The following is an 18,636-nucleotide window of genomic DNA, read 5'->3' as shown; positions in this document are numbered from 1 at the left end:
CTAGTTTAAATCACAGGTCATATTATATATACATACAGTTTAATTGAAGCATTCTCACATTCAACTTCAGCAAAATAGGATTTATCAGAAAGTTACGCAAATCCAAGAAGTATTATTTTCCAAAACCATACTTTATTTTGAAAGGCTAGTAGAAGTATTCAGAACTAGATTTTATCAGCAAAAAGATTCACATTTTATTCTTCAGGGTCACTAGGATGAGAAAAAGCATTTGGGAATTTACTTTTTGTTTTTTTTAAATTCCTACACCGATCCAAATTTAATAAGAAATGGTAACAACAGTTATGGCTTAAGATACAGATTTACCAGAGTAACAAATGAATGTTGAGACTCAAGCAGTGAACAGTTAATTATGATTGTTTTTCCACAGAAAGATGTTTTAGCTACGACAAACAGAGGCAACGCTGGTCCTTACAGTAGACAACTGAACATCATTAACATCACAGAAACAGCTTCAAGAATACACATGCTCAGAATTCATAAGCATTAGAAGAACGTTCTGTCTGCTTTAGTTACCTCATCTTTTCCTCCATATCCCAAGTCTCAAAAACATAGATGTACAAAATCACAAAAACCCCTTCCTTCCTCTCCCTTCTTCCTTCCTAAAACTGCTTATGATAATGGAATTACAATTTCACCTTATTTTTCTGGTACTAGCCCATCAAGGCTACNCTCTTTTTCTTTTAAAATAAAGAAAAGAAAAAAAGAAAGAAAACAAAGAAAAGATGGAAGACTACAGTATGCACTGGAGGAAGAGTCAGCATCTCCGCACAGATACAGGACTTCGGCCAATACATTTTATCTGTAATCACGTAAGGACTCAAACCAATTCAGAACCCCAAGCTGCAACTTTGTTGGGTATTTTCCCCATCATCAATCTATAACTCTGTATTTACATGTTCTGGATGGCTTGCATTCAATGAGACAGAGGTAGCAATGGGAACAGATTCCTTCCCTAGAGTTTCCAAATAGATGAAACCTGGCAAGCACGCCCCAAGGAAGGGCGAGTGCTACCAGATGAGGACCTGCCAACTGGGTAAGGACAGGAGCACAAGCACAAACAATAAGCTGCCCTCCCATACCCAGACTGATTAAAAAAACACAACCAAAAAACTCAACATTACACAAACATACTGGACAATATCTGAACTAGTAACAAAACTTCTGTGGCCTCCACAATACGTACTTCATGCCAGGTTGTGCAAAGGACGGGACAGCACCTTTGCTGTACAACTGTGGTGATCAAAATAATGTAATATTTGCAGTACTGCCAGAAGTTCCAGTGTGTAACAAACTATCATGGTTATTCTGATCATTTCAATATCTATCTAAAGTCAGTCACTCGTTTAAAAAAAAACAAAGCAAAAAAAACAACCCGATATGGACTTGTATTTGCAGGCAATTCCTTTATCCAGTTAACTCTTCAGATTTATCCCACCTTTGCTACTTATGAGTAGGCCAATCTTTCTGTCCTAACTAGATTAAGACAGACTTCATCTAAGTTCTTCGCTTTTTGTTCTCCGAAGAAAAATAATTAAAGGAAAAAAAAAAAAAAAAAAGAAATGATAGAAAACCCAAAAAATAAAGAGAGGCTTTTATCTTACACTCCTGGAATATTACACTCATAGGAATGTTAAACTGTATTTCATACTTGCCATAAAACGTTGCAATTCTTGGACAAGGAGGCATGGCTTAAACTAGGTCATCTGAATATAATTTGAGTGCTGTAAACCAATCACTTAATAAAGTCAACATTTGGGGCTAGAGAGCAGTTCTCCTTAGAACAAACAATTTCTCTTCTTAAGAAGATCAGAGGTACAATGGTTTGTTTTATTGCAACACTGGTTAGCCAAATCAATCCTTCCCACTCAAAAATTATTTGTATGAACCGGGGATTTTACGGTTTACTGCCAAATTTAGCAGACAATTTACTGATGAGACTCATGACCTTGGGATTGTTCTGGTACTTGGACATATTTGCTGGGTTCTGGGCAACATCTTGGAATGCAGCCATAACTTCTGGATCCTGCAGGACATAAAAAAGCAAAAACAAGAGCATTTTTAGAAGTAGTCTACAATGGAGATCTGCATGCATATCAATCATGGCAGAATAACCCCCCTCCACGCAACAGCATCCCTTTCACCCAATTTCCTTCTGGCAGCAGAAACTTTAATCTGCTGGACTGCAAACAAATGATGTGGCAGCACCTGGTTTTTAAACATACATCTGATTTTCAGGTATTCCCCACTTCCTCTGGGAAATAACAATTGGAAAATAATCTTCTCTCATGGCACTGTTGTGTCACAGTAAATAAATGCATTCACATAAATGTTAAAGACACTGGTGAACAGAAGACAGGTTATCTTCCCTACTTAGTATGCAAAACACTAATACTTCTTCCTGTATTGCAGACACAATTTTGGCCTTCACTGAACTACAACAACTGCTCCAAAAGTAATGCCTCCTACTTTATTATGTTGGCCCATGATATCAGAGGAAGATGGTGGTGGCATGGCAGCAGAAGCAGAACTCTGTCAGCAACATTCCATTACGTGTTGTTGCCTTTTGACAGATGGCAGCAGAGGGGCAGGCTGACAAAATGGAAATGCTCACGAAGCAAAGGTGTGTCACTGAATTCCTCCATTCAGAAAAAATGGCACCCAGACATTCATTGAAACTTGCTGAAGGTTTATGGAGATTAAACAGCAGATGTTAAGCACTGTGAAGCAGCAAGTGGTGCCTTTCAAGCAGTGTTACTGTCTGCTTTGCATCTATTGTGGTTTCCATTGAAATAAATAGGAGGCATTACTTTCAGAGTGACCTACGTAGAATTGCTTTTACTTATTTTACACAAGCATGTTTTGTATGATGTTCTTTAACAGATCTGCACAAGTCAATCTTGCCTCTCAATCTGGAAAACACTCCCATTATAAGCAACTTCTGCAAAAAGGATTCAAGTTTTCTTTAATCCAGAAAAAAACAGAGGCTCTTTATTACATCCAGTATAAAGCTGTAATTTCACCTTCCCTTCATTCTAGCATTTGTGTAGCTTCATCAAGGGATACAATCTTCCCTAGACTTATATTCCATTGCTACCACAGATGTACTCCTTGGAAACCATCAAAAACCAACCATTGTCCTCAGAACGTCTGTGCCACAGTAACACTCATCATGTATCTATTGTAGCACCAGACACAGAAAACAGCTGTTGCACAAGTCTGATCCAAAATTGCATTTGGCGGGTGTGTACTCCAACACCCACATAGTTAAAACCATGTTTTACACATGCTGAGAACAGAAGAAGTAAACCACAGTATAAATGGCATTAGTGAAACATTCAGTTTTCTAATGGTACTGTCTTCAACTGTAGAAGAACAGTTCAACTGTAGAATAACACCATTAAGGGAAAACACTTAACAGTATTCCTTTTTTTTCCTCCTCTATGCTACGCATTCAGGCAGAAGCTTGTGTTCAACATAAGGCAAGTAAGCAATCATTAGATGCACTTTACACATCGTTCTTTTTAAAGAATAATTTATATCTGACCACGACTGCTTGTGTTTCTCTGTATACAACATGACATTTGTGTTTAGAAGTTGTGCACAGGAGACCTGAAATACTACAACACCCTCTAGACAGCCAAGAAGATAAAAGTAAACAAAACATTTCCCAGATGGTTACCCATTTCAGTTACTTCTGGTGACTATAAAGCTTAGGCAGTGAAATGAAAATAATGCACAAGGGCTGCTCTGAAAGCAATGCTTCCTATTTTATTATGCTGGACCACAATGTCAGAGGCAGATGTTGGTGGTATGGCAGTAGAAGCTGAACCTTCTCACCAGTATTCCACTACATTTTGCTGCCATGTGACAGAGGGGCATTCTGACCAAATGGTATCTGACATGGAAGCACAGAGGAAGCAAAGGTGACTCACTGAATTTCTCCATGTGGAACAAAAGGCACCCACTAAAAGTCACCAATGCTTGCTGAACATTTATGGAGACCAAACAGTGGATGTGAGCACAGTGAGGTCTTGGGTGGTGCATTTCAGCAGTTGGGACAGTGATGTGAAAGACAAGCCACATTCCAGACTGCCATGCAGATTTTTACAAGTGTGGCATGCAGGCTCTTGCTCATCACTGAAGAAAAAACATACTTCAAAATTATGTTTTGTAACATAATTTGCACTATCAAGTAGTGTTATTGCGCTCTTTGTGTCTGTTGTAGTTTCCATGGAACTAAGTAGAAGGCATTACTTTCAGAACAAGATACATGCATTAGAACTCAAAAAAGAAAAAAAAAATCACAACTGGTACGGTTAAGAAGCCTTGAAAAGAACTGCAAGAAGCATATACTGATGTAAGCAAAAGGAGAGCTGTCACAAAGTTGTCAGTAGCCACTAACCAAGAAGAGATTGGGAAGGGAAAAAACTCCCTCAAAACTCCAGTTTCAGGAGTAACTCCTTGCAATGAAAAGACTCTACACACGTTCAGTTAAAATAACTCATAAATCAAGCAGTAAAACCTACTCTTAAAACTATAGCTTGTGCTGCTGATTCAGAAAGGATATAAGAATGCAGGCAGACATTTCAGTAGGGTGAAGGCAGAGCAGATATTTAAATCTTACCTAGATTTAAATATTTTGCAAAAGAGACCAACGAGAATCTTAAATTTTTGCTAAAAGACTCCAAAGAAAACACCAATCTATATTCTTGCATCAGAATACCATAACATTTTGGAGTATACATAATCAGCATGCAGTGGAGCCCTTTTAAAGGCTCGCATTAAGCACTCAACATTTAACTGCACTTCAGAGCTGTTTTCAGCAACTCCAATTTCCAAGTCCTGTGTTACAGCATAGATGAGCCAGGTAATGAACGCAACTGCAAGTCATGGGTATTCTGTTGTTGTTTGTTTTGGACAGTTTGATGAAAGATGACATTGCTGTTTGTGGTGGAGTAAGTAAAGGTGTGTGTCCATAAACCAGTAATTACTAAGAGAACTCATGAATTTTTGCACAGAAAGCCATGCCTTTTTCTTGATTTTAGGGCATATCAAATGACAGCCCCACACAATGCTTTTAGTTATTTACATGCCAGTCACAGCTGTTCAATGACCTAAGCAACAAAGCAAGCGAGTAGTTAATAAATTCTACCAAGGAAGGTGGCTTTCCAAACATAAATTTAGAAAATACCAGATGTGGATCTATTCTAATACTATTTTGTCCCTTCACTCCCTGAAGAGAAAGGCAATTCTCAACATTACTGCAATATATCGTGTCGCAACAATATTAACAATAACTTTTCATTTGTGCATAATTACCTCACCACAGTGTGGGTGCATTCATGAAAAAGGAGGAAATGAATCATATTGTGTAGAAAATAACCACAGACTCCAAAAAAGCTTAAAACTCTATCTAGTATATGGCCGGGGGAAGAATGTATAGGGAAAGAAAAAGGACACCACACGACACCTTTAATTAAGTCCCTGTCAGTTTGAAAAAACAGATTCCAGACAGTCTGGACAAGCTACACACACAAACAAGGAGAAAATTCTGCAACAGAAATAAGCAAGCACACTCATGGCTATTCAGTGGGTCACATCTTTTTCTCTTCTCTTGGCTTCCCCGAGATGTTCCTCCCTCATTCTGAGCATTCAGCTTTGATTCTAATCAAACACTCACTTGCATGGCTGCAAGGACTTCTGGATCACTGAGAATCTCGTTGAGACCTGGCATACCTGCCATTCCCGGCATACCTCCAGGCATAGCCCCAGGAAATCCACCTGCAAACCCCAAGACACAAGAATGTGTGATGAAGAACATTTAATACATCTGTACAGAAGCCCGCTGACACAGAACAAAACAAACAAAACATTCTTCCACTCATACAACCCCAATTTTATGCCTTCCACAAAGCAAAGAACTTTTTAACAGAATGGAAAGCAGGGGCTCTGTGAAAACCTGCAGTTTGTTTCATCAATGTTTTTAAACCCAATCGAATCTAGCACTTCTTACACAATTATTTTCTAGTAAACTTAGTACATATCAAGTCAAGAAATTCAGACTTTAGAAAGCCAGGGATGAGCAATTGAGGGCAGAATTAAATCAGTAGCAATTTGTCCTGGGCTCGTTCAATGTGCAGTAAAAACTTTAGAATTGGGGGGGGAAAAAAAAGTCACAATCACAACTGAAAAAAATGCCTGAAGCAGGTATGGTCTCTATTTGCTTCCCTTGACAAGCTGATTTATTTGGAGCATGCATTCAACCCACAACAACTACAATGTGATCTTCAAGCACCCACTATTGCTTCTCTGCAGCTGACTGCACCCAAAAATGACACAGAAAGTCTGATCTTCACAGAACTATACAGAAATTGCACTATTTCCTTTGGGAAACTATTCTGTTAAACAATAGGGAAAATTGAAATGCTTGGAAGCTAACATTCAAATCAATTTTCAGCTTTACAACTACTGTTTTTGAGCAAGATGGGTCCAAGCCACCCTGAGTACTAGAGAAAACATTTTATACTACATTTTCAGCACATACTATTAAGCAAACATCGCATCTTTCCTCTCTCAGCCCTAAATCCTTTCACTCTATTAATCATTACTACTGATCGGTTTTCCCTCTACTTGTTAGCCAAATACAACACAATTAAGAGAACGAATCTCATCCCTCCCCCCACTAACGCTCAGCTGTTTAATACAAATTTAATACTTGTCTATAAATATTTTTCCTTTCCCCGTTTTGAGAATAAATGCTACCTAAACTGTGGTTTTAATACTGTATATAGGAAAAAACAAGCAGTCACTTCTACCTCAGGTAACAAGTATTGGTGCTTAACAATACATACCTGGGAAACCACCTGGGAAACCACCAAATTGAGCTCCTCCTGCTTGTCGTCTTGCTTCTTCCTCCTGTAGAAGAAAGCACATTAATTCCAAACAAAGCTATGGAGCTGCAGCCTGCTTTCTTCTGCTCAAAGGGTTCTAGGGGGAAAAAAATAGCTGAGACTGTTTAATAGTTGCAAGCTAAAGGAATTATCAAATATATTCACAATATAGAAAGCCAGAGACAAGAAACAACATCTCCTTTTCATGTTATTGCAGTTAAGTAACACGGAGTGTGCTTCTACCGAACATGAACCACATGATCAGTTTTAGCCCATTAGCTTAATTTTTAGAACCAATTCCCACCCCTAACACATGCTGTAAAAATACTTTGGTAAAACAGGAAGAAAAAGGAAGTGATCTGTAGTCAGAAAATGCAGAGGAGATACAAAGGATTGTTTTGAAGTTAAAATATCCCAGTTCTGGAGACAAATATTAAGTGAATGCTATTCAGGTAAAGTCATATAGTAAATGAATTCTTGAAATACAGATTCCTAGAGATTCCACAGCCTTTGTCAGAAGCAACAGATGCATCAAAAGGTGCTCTTCTCCAGATTCCACAATTGGTCAAGCAACCAAAAAAAAAAACTTGCTAAGATTTAAGATTTAAAGTGGAAACAACTCTCCCACACATCTAATTTAAAACAAAATAACTGCACCACACTCCAAAGCCTTAAGCAATACTAAAGCCTAAGTATTCACCCTTTGTGCTCTCTCATGCTCCTCTCGTGCCTTCTTCACTCTTTCCATTCTCTCTTTGATTTCCTTTTCTTCACGTTTCCGTTCATACTTTCGGCGATGTTCTGCAATTTTCTGAGCCTGTTACAATACAATTACAAGACATCAGCTACTTTCTAGTATACTACACTACTTATTTCACTATAAAATACACACGTGTTGTAATAATCTATTTTCATCAGTTCTTAAAAATAAGATTTGACTTCACATCCCAGAAGTGCTACTTCCTCTCTACCACAACCAGTTATTTGCATATACTGTGTCCTCACTGGATTCACCAGATACACCATCATTAAAATTTTAACATCTAATAGCTCCACGTTCCATCCTGTTTTTGTGCTGAAATATTAATTTCTACAAGGCTAACACCAGCAATCATCCCTGGAGAAAGGAATTTTCACTGGCACAATTACAGGAAGTATAATTCCCCTTGCAGAAACACAGCTACAGCTGTTCCAGGTGCAGCACACACAGCCAGACTTGAGCAGGCCAAAGAATATCTGAATCAAAGCAAGAGAGGACAGGTGGGAACAAGTTTGTTTCCCATCTTCTTCTCAAAGGTAACAACACCCCAGCTTCAGCAGAGGACACTCATTAACAGTGAACTCTCTAGGGCTCCCCACTCCAGGTTGATCTTAATAACAGAATACTAACTGCAGCTCTATTCCTGAAAACAGAATGCATCTTTGACATTTCACATTTCAAAACATGGTTCATTTCGCTATTTACAGAGCTTTGAAGGACAATACCAGATATGATTGATATTCTATAACATTCTCACATTAAAAAAGAAGAGTAATTTTAAAAAGTAAAATCAGTAAGTCAAAGTTGAGGAACAGAAGAACTGAACTAGAATCAACTACAGCTGGAAGCTCCTCTTACATATGCATACTCTTCAATGCATTCTCTTCTACTGTTTTAAAGGGTACTTTGAAAGAATAAATGATTCATTAACTTTTGATGCAATTTATTTTAACCCTTAGATATAGATTTCCTACCATACATTTCTCAAAGTATATCTGCCAGAGAAACCACGCTGCAGGCAGCAGGACTGACACCAGAAGCAATATATGCCATCAGAATATGATGTTATAGCTATGAAATAGCTCCATTACCTTTTTTTTTTTTTAATTAAAAAAAAAAAAAAAAAAAAAAAAAAAAAAAGAAAAGCTTCTAAAGTTTTAACTTTCATGGCTTTTAAGTATTTCTCAGGTTAAGTTAAACATTCTCTGAGTACAACTCATATAATAGAAGTGCTACTTAAGAAGTACTACAAAAGATGGGAGCAAACAAATCAGCAAACAGAACAGTTCAGCTGAAAGAAACCATTACTTTCACTTCATGTGATGGAAAGATCACACATTTTTTCCTCAAGCTAACTACACAAACTGGCATACCTCTAGCAAGTACATCTCAGCACATCATAGGCGAACTCTGCTTATTCCATGCACGTGCCTATCAACCGAGGGGAAAACGAAGGTCCCTCTCAGCCAACCATTAAGTTTACCTCTTATGTTAAAAAAAGTCAAGACATAAGACCTAGAAGATCTGCTACAGATCAATAGTCACTGACACAGAAGACTAATTGATTGTAAGATGGTCTCAGTTGTTGTTTTGCTGGCGAGAGTGTTTTCTGCAAAGGCAAGGCAGGAAGACTAAAAACCTGAGCTATTTGCTATGGGAATGTTTATGTATTTGGCAGGTTAACCTTGGCCGGCTGCCCGATGCTCATTGAGCCATGCTCCCTCTCCTCAATAGGAGAACAATGTAAAAATTTCATGAGTCAAGACAACAACAGGGCAATGTCTTACCAATGACTGTCACTGGCAAGACAGAATCAACTGGAGAAAGATTAATTTAACTTGCTGCCAAATAGAGTAGAATGATGGGAAGCGATGACAAAACTAAAAGACACGTCCCCCTACCAGTCACAACTTCAGCCTTCCATTGCCACCTCTTCTACCTCCTCTCCTCCAAATCACACAGCTGGGACTGGGAAGAGGGCTTGCGGCCTGCTTGTAACAGCTCGTTTCTGCTGCTCCCTCCTCTTCACACATTCCTTCTGTTCCAGTGGTACGCAGTCTTTCATGATCTGCTCCACACAGGCTTCCCCGCAAGTACATTCCTTCAGGAACAGACCACTCCAGCTTGGGTCTGCCACAGGCTGTAGCTCCTGCTAGGAGCCTGATCCAGCATGGGGCCCTTCAAAGACTGCTGCTTCCTTCACAGCACAATCACTTGCTGTGACATGGGGTTCTCCACAGGCTCCACAAGGACAGCATGCTTCACCACAGGCTGCACAGAAATCCTTGTACCAGCAATTGCAGCACCTTCCTCCTTCACAGACCATGGTGTCTACGCAGCTGCTCACTTCTCCCTCACTTCTTTCCCTCTCACAGCTGCTGCACAGCATGTTTTACCCTTTCTTACACACATCAAAGAGTTGCAATGAACACAGCTTTGGCCAGGAGTGGGTCCATTTTTCAGAGTTGGTTGGAACTGGCTCTGCAAACCACAGGTATAAACTCCCATCCTCACCTTCCTCCAGACCTTGCAATGTAAACTCAGTACAACACAACGATTGCAACCTATGATCTACAAATCACTTTAAAAAAAAAAACATGTAAAAGAGAAGAGAAAGAAAGCCTACAGTCAATGATTGTAGATGTCTTATAGATGTTACACAAGCCCTTTATTAGAAAAGTAGTGGGATCAATCACTTACAAAAAACTGAACATCAGTCTCAAAGGAATTATGCTGCCCTCATGGGGTAGAAAAATGAAAGTACTTTTCACAGCCAAGAACACTTCCCTTGCAAAACACATAGGATGAAGCTTGGTTGGTTTGAAAACATTTTGGGGATAAAAACAACCACCACCACTGCGATAACAATTTTGCACAATGCAAATCCCAAGAATCTGAAGACAGCAATGTCACTAAAACAAAGAAGGACCTCCATTATCAACTTCCCACTTACCCTTGGCTGCACCTCCTTCAGCATGGCACTAGCATCTTCATCATAATCCAGTTTACAGGCTAGAGCGAGATCATGAGCAGCCTCCTCCCAGTGACCCAGAAGTCTGGAATTCAGAGGACACCATTCAGAAGCCAGAAAGCAAACTGTTAGTAGTTGTTTTGTGTACTTACAACCACATGGCACTCAGTAACTTTTTCCAAAGCTATCAATGTAGTTTCAAGTTTAATAATCATGGTGTTTTCTGTAATATGTGCACTATGATGCTATTAGAGCATGCTTGCTTACTCCATATTTTTACCGTAACTCTTGTGTGACATAAAAATCAAGAAGAAAAACTAAATCAGCTCGTGTCATTCTTTGCAATGAACAAGAATGGTTTGTCAGGGAGAACATACTCTACCTAAATACGTAAAGCATACTAATAAACACTCAACAAAACCGGGCACATGCTCAGTGTGAAGCTACACATTCAGTGTTCTGTACAAGCTTACACTACTGCCAATCAAGCCTAAGTGCACACTTACTCAGCATTTAAACATCGTACCTAACTGGGTGCACCATGTCTTAACCAAACAGTTACAAGAACTGCTGTACAGCGCCACTTGTTACACATTTAGACAAACTTGTGACAATCAAAGAGTTAAGTGAATGCTGCCATTCCTATGGGATCACAGTACTTCATCTCACAGAGCCATTAATCCCAGCCTACTCAGTTAGTCTGCATGTCACAAATAATACCCACACTGCCAGATCTCATAATCTTTAGCAAATGATTAGAAAACGATCTTCCAAATGACAATAAGTCATAAGAAGATGGCTTATCAAAGGCAAGAAAAAAAGACTGTGCCAGACAGATTATTCTTAAGTGACCATTAATAAATCACCACCATCCCCTTTCTTGCAATATATGCTCTTAAGATATTGTATTCTTGGCTCACAACTACTTCTCTCATACAAAATTAACAGTTCATGGAGAAACAGAGAAAGAAAAAACACAAACAGATTTATTCCTCTCCAAGTAAAGACAACATTGAGAACAGTTGCAGCTCATTACCTATGCGCTTTCCCCCTCCATTTATAAGTCTGTGCTGAGTCAGGATTAATCTTGATGGCTCTGTCGCAATCTCTAATGGCAGCATTTGGCTTCTGTAGTTTCACAAAAACACTGTGGGAACAAGAACATTTATTGTATGTATTGAAATGCCAAGTTACTAACTTAAGCTGGAAATAATTTCGGATGACTAACAGGCAGCCTAATGAGATACATTTGAAAAGCTACATTCAAAAAGATTTTGTAGCGCCAACAGCCACTGAAATTTAGTTTCCCCCACCAGTGTTATGTGAATCATTAGCAAAAAGTGTGAGCATTCAGTATTCAAGGTTAAGCCTTGCCAGCAAGAACAACTTTAATGCATGTGAAAAAAGGAAATGCAAAGTGCAGTTCCATTCCACAGGGCCACATTCCTCAGCCCACCCTTTTCTCCAGACTGTTACCGGAAGGGGTGAGTTAATTTCTTTTTGATATCTTTTCCTATAGTGCCTATTTCTCAAATAAAGGCTCTGTCATTGCCTTCGTTAGTTCTACACTAACCAACTACAAAAAGCAGATCTCATCCTGAGCTGCTCCCTGAACTCTTCTGACAGCACACACAGTGCTTTGGTTCAAACATTTTCGTGCCCAAGAAAGGCATTCCTTCAACTAATACAGTACTATAAACTGATTTCAACATCTCATTGACAGTTTCTTAAGTGTCTCTATACAGAGATGTCAAAAACCATAACATCAAAGAACGTAATCAAAATATAACATAATCACATCGCTGTCTAAACCAACCAATGGACCTCAACTTGAATACTTTGTGAAACTTTGGTCCGGTTCTTCCATCTCAAAGGCAGCTGTAACAGAACTGAAAAAAAAAAACTGCAAGAACAAAGGAGCATTTTAAGAACAGCTCCCTCCCATACAAGGAAAGAGATTAGGACCTTATACCCAGAACAGAAAATATATCCATAAGCAAACAAAAATGCACACCACAACTCCGGTCTATAAAAATCAGAGGTAGCAGGGAGACCAAGAACAAGGAACCTTTAAAAAGTCTTAGTTCCTTTACACATCAGTAGGAAGCAAACGAAATAACAACTTCAAGGCAAGAAACAAAGAATCACATAATTAATTTAGTTAAGCTTTCAAACTCCTTGCCAGAGAACACTGCAAACAGTAATTTGTTTTTCAACAGGAGACTGACATCATCACAGCAAGACAAGAAAAAGCCATCAAGAGCTATTAAGTATAAGGGCATAGCTTCAAATAATCCTCTGAGATGAGATGAACCAAAGTCTGAAAGAACTGCAGGAATACCACCCTACTTGTTCATATTCTATTCTACAGGCACCTGCGACTGCTAACAATAACAGAAGGCTGGATGAGGTGTGGTGCTGAACTGATCCAGTGTAAGTGCTCTGAGTGTTAAGACTTGAACCATCCTTCAGAAGACTGCTCAATGATAGATCAGAAACAGGCACTGCCAGGACACCAGTTGTTAATGTAAGTAGTAAAAAAAAACACAGTACATGGATAATCACAGCCTTTGGATTCTGAATAATTAAATCACTAACTTGCTGTATTTACTACAATACTTTACTTACACAGAGTATACAACAAAAAAAAAAAAAGAAAAAAAAAGCAAGAACTATACATTAATCAAACAAAGATAATTTAAGTTTAGGACAGAAACATAAATCACTAGTTTCTCAGGACTCACCTTGCTCTCTTGGCATACAAGATAGCCAAACAAGGATTCAGCTTGATAGCATCTGTGAACAAATCGACAGCCTTCTGAAGTTCACCTGAAAAAGAGCACCAGTAAAAGTTTCCATCATTATGCAATGACTACACCCAATTTGCCAAACCTGCCCTATATGGTGCTATTCCCCCAGCTCCATCTTGAGTGGAACATTATCAAAGGAAAATCAATTTTTCATCCTTGCCACAATACTGAAGAACAAACTTCAAAATGAATTCTAGAACCATGAGGAGAGAGCGTCCTTTCAGAGTTGGGTTTGTACGTTTGACTTCACATGCAATCACACAGGAAGTCACCTTTTTATTATGCAGCTTTTCACTGCATCAAGACAAACCACTAGAGACATTAATAATATATATAGGGAACTACTGTAGCAGTTGATTGCAGTAGCTGCAATCCTTCCCCCAAACTAGAGCCACATGGGGAAGACTGTACTTAAAAAAGCTTTCATGTTCTAGTTAGTTTTGGATATCTAATATGAAATAAGCTTTCTGCCTCTAGGAGGTGCTCACAAAAGGACCAAGATATTTTATTATTAATATATATATATATATATATATATATATTATTCTTTTTGTTGTTTTCTTTTTAAAAGGAGCACCAAACATTATGTCCTTCAATATGGACTAGAAAGCAACCGAGCAATGTATCACCTTCACTTAGGGCATTGATAGCTTCCATCTTTTTCTCATTAGCTTGATCCATCATCTCTTCAGTTACCTAAAAAAAAATACGTAAACAAAATCAAAGACCCAGACAAAATTCAAAGGTTATGAAGTTCCAATGGCTGGAAGCATCAAGCTGAGACAGCATCAAAGGAAGCTGCACCTGACTCCAGAAGTTTTTGTTTAATTTACATTTAAATCATAGTATAAAAAGATGTTATTTTTTTGCTTCCATCTTGGAGATATTAGTCACCATGATTTTAGCTGAAAGATTCAACGTAGCAGCAGACTACATATTAGGGCTAACAGGTAATACTAATTTCCCCCTCTGTGACTGTTATTCTTGACTAAGCTCAAACCTCTCCCCTTCTTTCCTGCTGCCACAGCCACTGAAAGATTTGTGCTTACCTCCACGTTTTCATCTCCCATTTCTTGAGGTTCATCATTATCAGGTTCAATCACTCCCTCATTGTCAATTTCTGTGGGAAAAAATAAAAAGCAAATTTAGACTACATTTACAGAGATTCCCAAAAACATGTTTTAACCATGATTATGTCATCTGTCTTCCACACCTAAGTCACTCTCTTCACTTTCTGGCTCAGGAGATTTAACTGGTTCCTCTGGCTGTTCTTCTGCTTTGCCCTGAAAAAGAAACACATTCGTAACTGCATATTTCTGACTGATATTCTACTCCCACTCTAATAAATAGCAGGGCAATGAAAAATCCAGAACTGATCCAGAATATGACTGGTCTAAGGCTAAACAGTTATTTTCAAGACACAGATCTCCTTATTTCCTCCTCTGAGATTAAGTCCATCATGCATGCAAATAATTCAAAGCCCAAATCTTGATTCATGAACTTCTATTATTTTATATAATATTATATATATAATTACACAGTCTTTCAAACTGTGTAATTCAATAATCAAAACAACATGATCCAGACAATACCCAATTCAGAATCACTCTTGCAATGAATACTAACTAGCCCTTGCAATCTTCCAGCCCACCGACACATCCTCTGGATGAGAAATTCTCTAAATACTTTTAAGCTAAGGTCCTCTACAGGAAACAATAAGCTAGCATCAATGACTAAAATGTGTTTCCTTATTTGTCAAGATATATTTGCTATTTATACACACAATATTCTTTCAAATGTTTTCCTATCAGCTTCTAACTACTTGAGTACATTCCTCTGCATCCCACCACACGGCACATCCTCCTTTATCACAGACAGAAGCTGTGTCTATACATTCAGGGCCACAGACTATACCTAAGCATAAACAACCCCCCAAAAAGAGCTCAGTTCTTATCAACCACTAATTAAAGCACCCACTGTCCTGTTAAACCTAAAATAAGCATTCTGCTTTTTACAAAAATAATCAAGCTTGAGAAAATTCTCCTATAAACATCTAAAAGCTGAATTTATTCTCTGAAAAAAATAACAAAAACCTCTTCCACAATACTGTGTTAAAAAATTGACATTTCAACTCTTTACCACCTATCACGCTTGCTAGTACTTCCTGACATGCAAATTATAATTTGAGCCAGCAAGGGCTACATAAGAGGTTTATAAACTGACAATGCCTGCATAAAAAGGAGCAATCAAGACTTTGTATGCCATTTGCATTGTTGAGAACATCAGGCATTCATGATTAAGGAAATGGAGCATGATAACTACTGAAACAAACTAGAAAGCCGTCCGTAACAGTCACCCACAGGATGCAGTGGAGCAGACTTCAGTCTTTCCTCCCCAAGTTATTCACCCCAGTGTATTCACCCACACTGTCTGTGTAAAACTTAGCAGCAATTTTTGTTTCTCTCTTCCTGCCCAATCATCTTTGCAGTGTCCAAATGTTATTGTGCAATTACAAACTCTTTATGTCTCACCTTACTTGTCTCATCTGCAGAAGTACTGGCTGGAGCAGGTGGTATTGTGCCTCCCATGCTTTTCAGCAAATAAGGGAAGAGAAAAAACAGATTATCAAAACAATGCCAAGTACTTTATTGACTCAAGTCCTGCTGATAATCTCAGCTTTCTGTTGTGACAAATAATACAACAATCCGATTCGACGTAAAAGCAATCAGAAAGTACACACTGAACCATATTTTCCTTAATGCACTGTAATGCACACTGGGTTTCCACCATAATTTGTACTCATGTGTATCACATACCACCCACCTGCCCTTTCTTACAAGGGAAAGCTGCCTTTTGGATGAAGCTCTCTTTTTCTTTCCCTGAAAATGTAAGTTTTCTTTCAATTCACAACAAGGTATTATTATTATTATGGTTCCCGTTAAAACTATAATTATTTTTGAAACGGATCAAAACATTTAAGAGAACTAAAAAATATCTCTTACCATGATAATTTTCTTGTCTAAAATGCTTATATAATTTTTAAGAAATGCTGCCAAGAAAACCATTTCATTTCTTTTATGCATTACAATATCCGTGACTTTCTCCCACTACCCATTAAATAGCATTCTCTCTACAGACTGCATTTCCCTCAATATAGAATAAACTTCTGTATTACACTGACTTGTGCTTATTTCTGGCTGTTAAGCAAAGTGGAATTCTCCAGTTGTTTCATGTCATATCTAATCACATCTATAGCAGGCTGCCACAAGAACTACTTTTCCACCCATCCTCTGCTCCACATTCTTATCTTTGGACAATCTCAATTGCTTTGGCTATGGATACTCCGAAAGGGAAAAACAACTACATTTGTGTCCAGCAACTCAACAGCCTCAACCAGCTCAATGAGGAACCACACAACTGATTTGACACAGTGGGGAATTAATTGGACACACATGCAGGAGAAACAGGAAAGGCTTTGAGGAATCAGCTCAACTAAACTACAACCTAACATTGAGGTCCTTGGGTTTTGGAACAAGCTCAAGCCTGACAACTTGATCAAGACTGAAAGCACTCAGTCAGTCTCTTCTACCTTCTTCACACTCCAAAAGAAGCCCCAGCCAAGCTTTGAACTCTTTGAGATGCACTTAACATACACAGATCACACACAATTTCATTTATGCTATTTCATGAACTACGAAGGCTAAGAAAAACAAAGTCAATCCGAATTTTATTTGTATTTAATCGTTATTCTGTAGCCGCTTGCAACATCATCTTGGTGACTAACCTATATAATCATAGATTACTACAGATAAGCTGACAGACAGAAAACTCAACGGGTATGCTCCCACCTGAAGCCAGGCCATGATGAACTCCAGGCCATTTACAGAGAACAGGGAGACCCTATAAGAGCACGTCATTGTCCTTGTGGAAGGGAGGGCGGCCCTCCAAACTTCCAGAGTGTGATGTGAAATGTAATTTCGTGACCACCGTTCCACATTCCCAAGTGTATAACTTCATCAAATATTTAGCTCAAACACATGAGCAAAACCAGAAAGAGCCTCCATAAAAACGAATTTGGACAGTAGAGCCCTCTGCATTACATGGAAAAAATGAGAAATCAGAGATGGTTTCTCCATTCCCTAACGCTCCTTTTGGCCAAAGGCAGCCTTGTTCTCTTCCCCCGCCCCAAACCCTCTGCTCACACATCCAGAATTACACAACAGAGGGATGGATGTGACTCAGGGCGAGGCATCGAGGTCCCACACGTTAGCAATGGGACTGAGGGCCCACAGAATGTTAAAGCATTCCGTGCCTTTCCCTTCCTATCCACATGTGCTGCGGGCACTGCAAAACTAAGCGGTGTTAAGCCGGAATATCCCCACAACTACACCAGACGCAAGAAAAAGTTCAAGCATCACTGCACAGAAACCTAAATGAATAATTCATCGGATCAGCGCGGCACGCCGTGCAGTACCACTGTTTGGGTTCACACACACACACAGCCGGGCTCGGCCGTTCCCGCCCGGCGCTGAGGGAGCCCCAGGGCGGCCCCGCGCTGAGGTATTGCCGTGAGGAGATCGGACCGCAGTGGCTTCACCTATGAACGAAGAGCGTGCTTTGTGGCAGTCAGGACGCGATGTTCTGCACGCAAAGCCGCGAGATGGCCGAGGGGCACGACTCTGGCCGCGTGCACAGCCACCATTTAACAAACAACCCAGACCGCCCCCCAGCCTCAGGCACGCAGGGATCGGCGCCACTACGCGCCCCACGACGGGATTCGAACCCGCGAGGACTCCATCGCGCCCCCTCCGCCCCCCTCCTCAGCCACGCGGCGGGGCCTCGCTCTGCCACGTGCCGCCCCCCCCGTCCCGCTAATGGCCGGGCACGCCCCCCCGCTCAGCCCCGCTCCCCACGACCGCTCGTGACCGACCTCTCCACCCACTCGCGCAGGAAGCCCAGCTCTTCGGTGTGCAGCAGGCCCGGGTTCTGCTTACACAGCCTGACGAAGGCCCGCAGCTCGCTCAGCTTACGCGAGTCCATGGTGGCGGAGCGAGAAACGACGGCTCCCAATAGCCAACCTCACCCCTACCCAACCCAACCGCCAGCCCGCTCGTGGCACCGCCCACCGCCCGCACCGCCACGCCCAGCGCCGCCAAGCCACGCCCCTCCGCCGTGCGAAGGCCG

At 40.0% G+C, this 18,636-nt stretch overlaps 1 protein-coding gene across 1 annotated transcript; it reads right to left on the bottom strand.

Annotated features, from left to right (window-relative positions):
* Positions 1 to 1,618: 1,618 nt before the first annotated feature.
* On the bottom strand, positions 1,619 to 18,624 carry ST13 (ST13 Hsp70 interacting protein). Its single transcript, XM_015860726.1, has 12 exons — positions 18,383 to 18,624; positions 15,984 to 16,041; positions 14,666 to 14,735; positions 14,502 to 14,572; positions 14,082 to 14,148; positions 13,387 to 13,471; positions 11,679 to 11,789; positions 10,625 to 10,727; positions 7,612 to 7,728; positions 6,873 to 6,936; positions 5,702 to 5,802; positions 1,619 to 2,044 (listed from the first exon to the last, which is right to left on the bottom strand). The coding sequence occupies exons 1-12, from the start codon at positions 18,490 to 18,492 to the stop codon at positions 1,916 to 1,918; spliced, it is 1,086 nt and encodes a 361-aa protein (XP_015716212.1). The 5' UTR covers positions 18,493 to 18,624; the 3' UTR covers positions 1,619 to 1,915.
* Positions 18,625 to 18,636: the final 12 nt, after the last annotated feature.

The sequence above is a fragment of the Coturnix japonica genome, chromosome 1, assembly GCF_001577835.2.
Source record: "Coturnix japonica isolate 7356 chromosome 1, Coturnix japonica 2.1, whole genome shotgun sequence".
NCBI classification, from domain to species: Eukaryota; Metazoa; Chordata; class Aves; order Galliformes; family Phasianidae; genus Coturnix; species Coturnix japonica.
The sequence above is the reverse complement of the archived record's forward strand: the minus strand, read 5'-3'. Positions and strand labels throughout refer to the sequence as shown.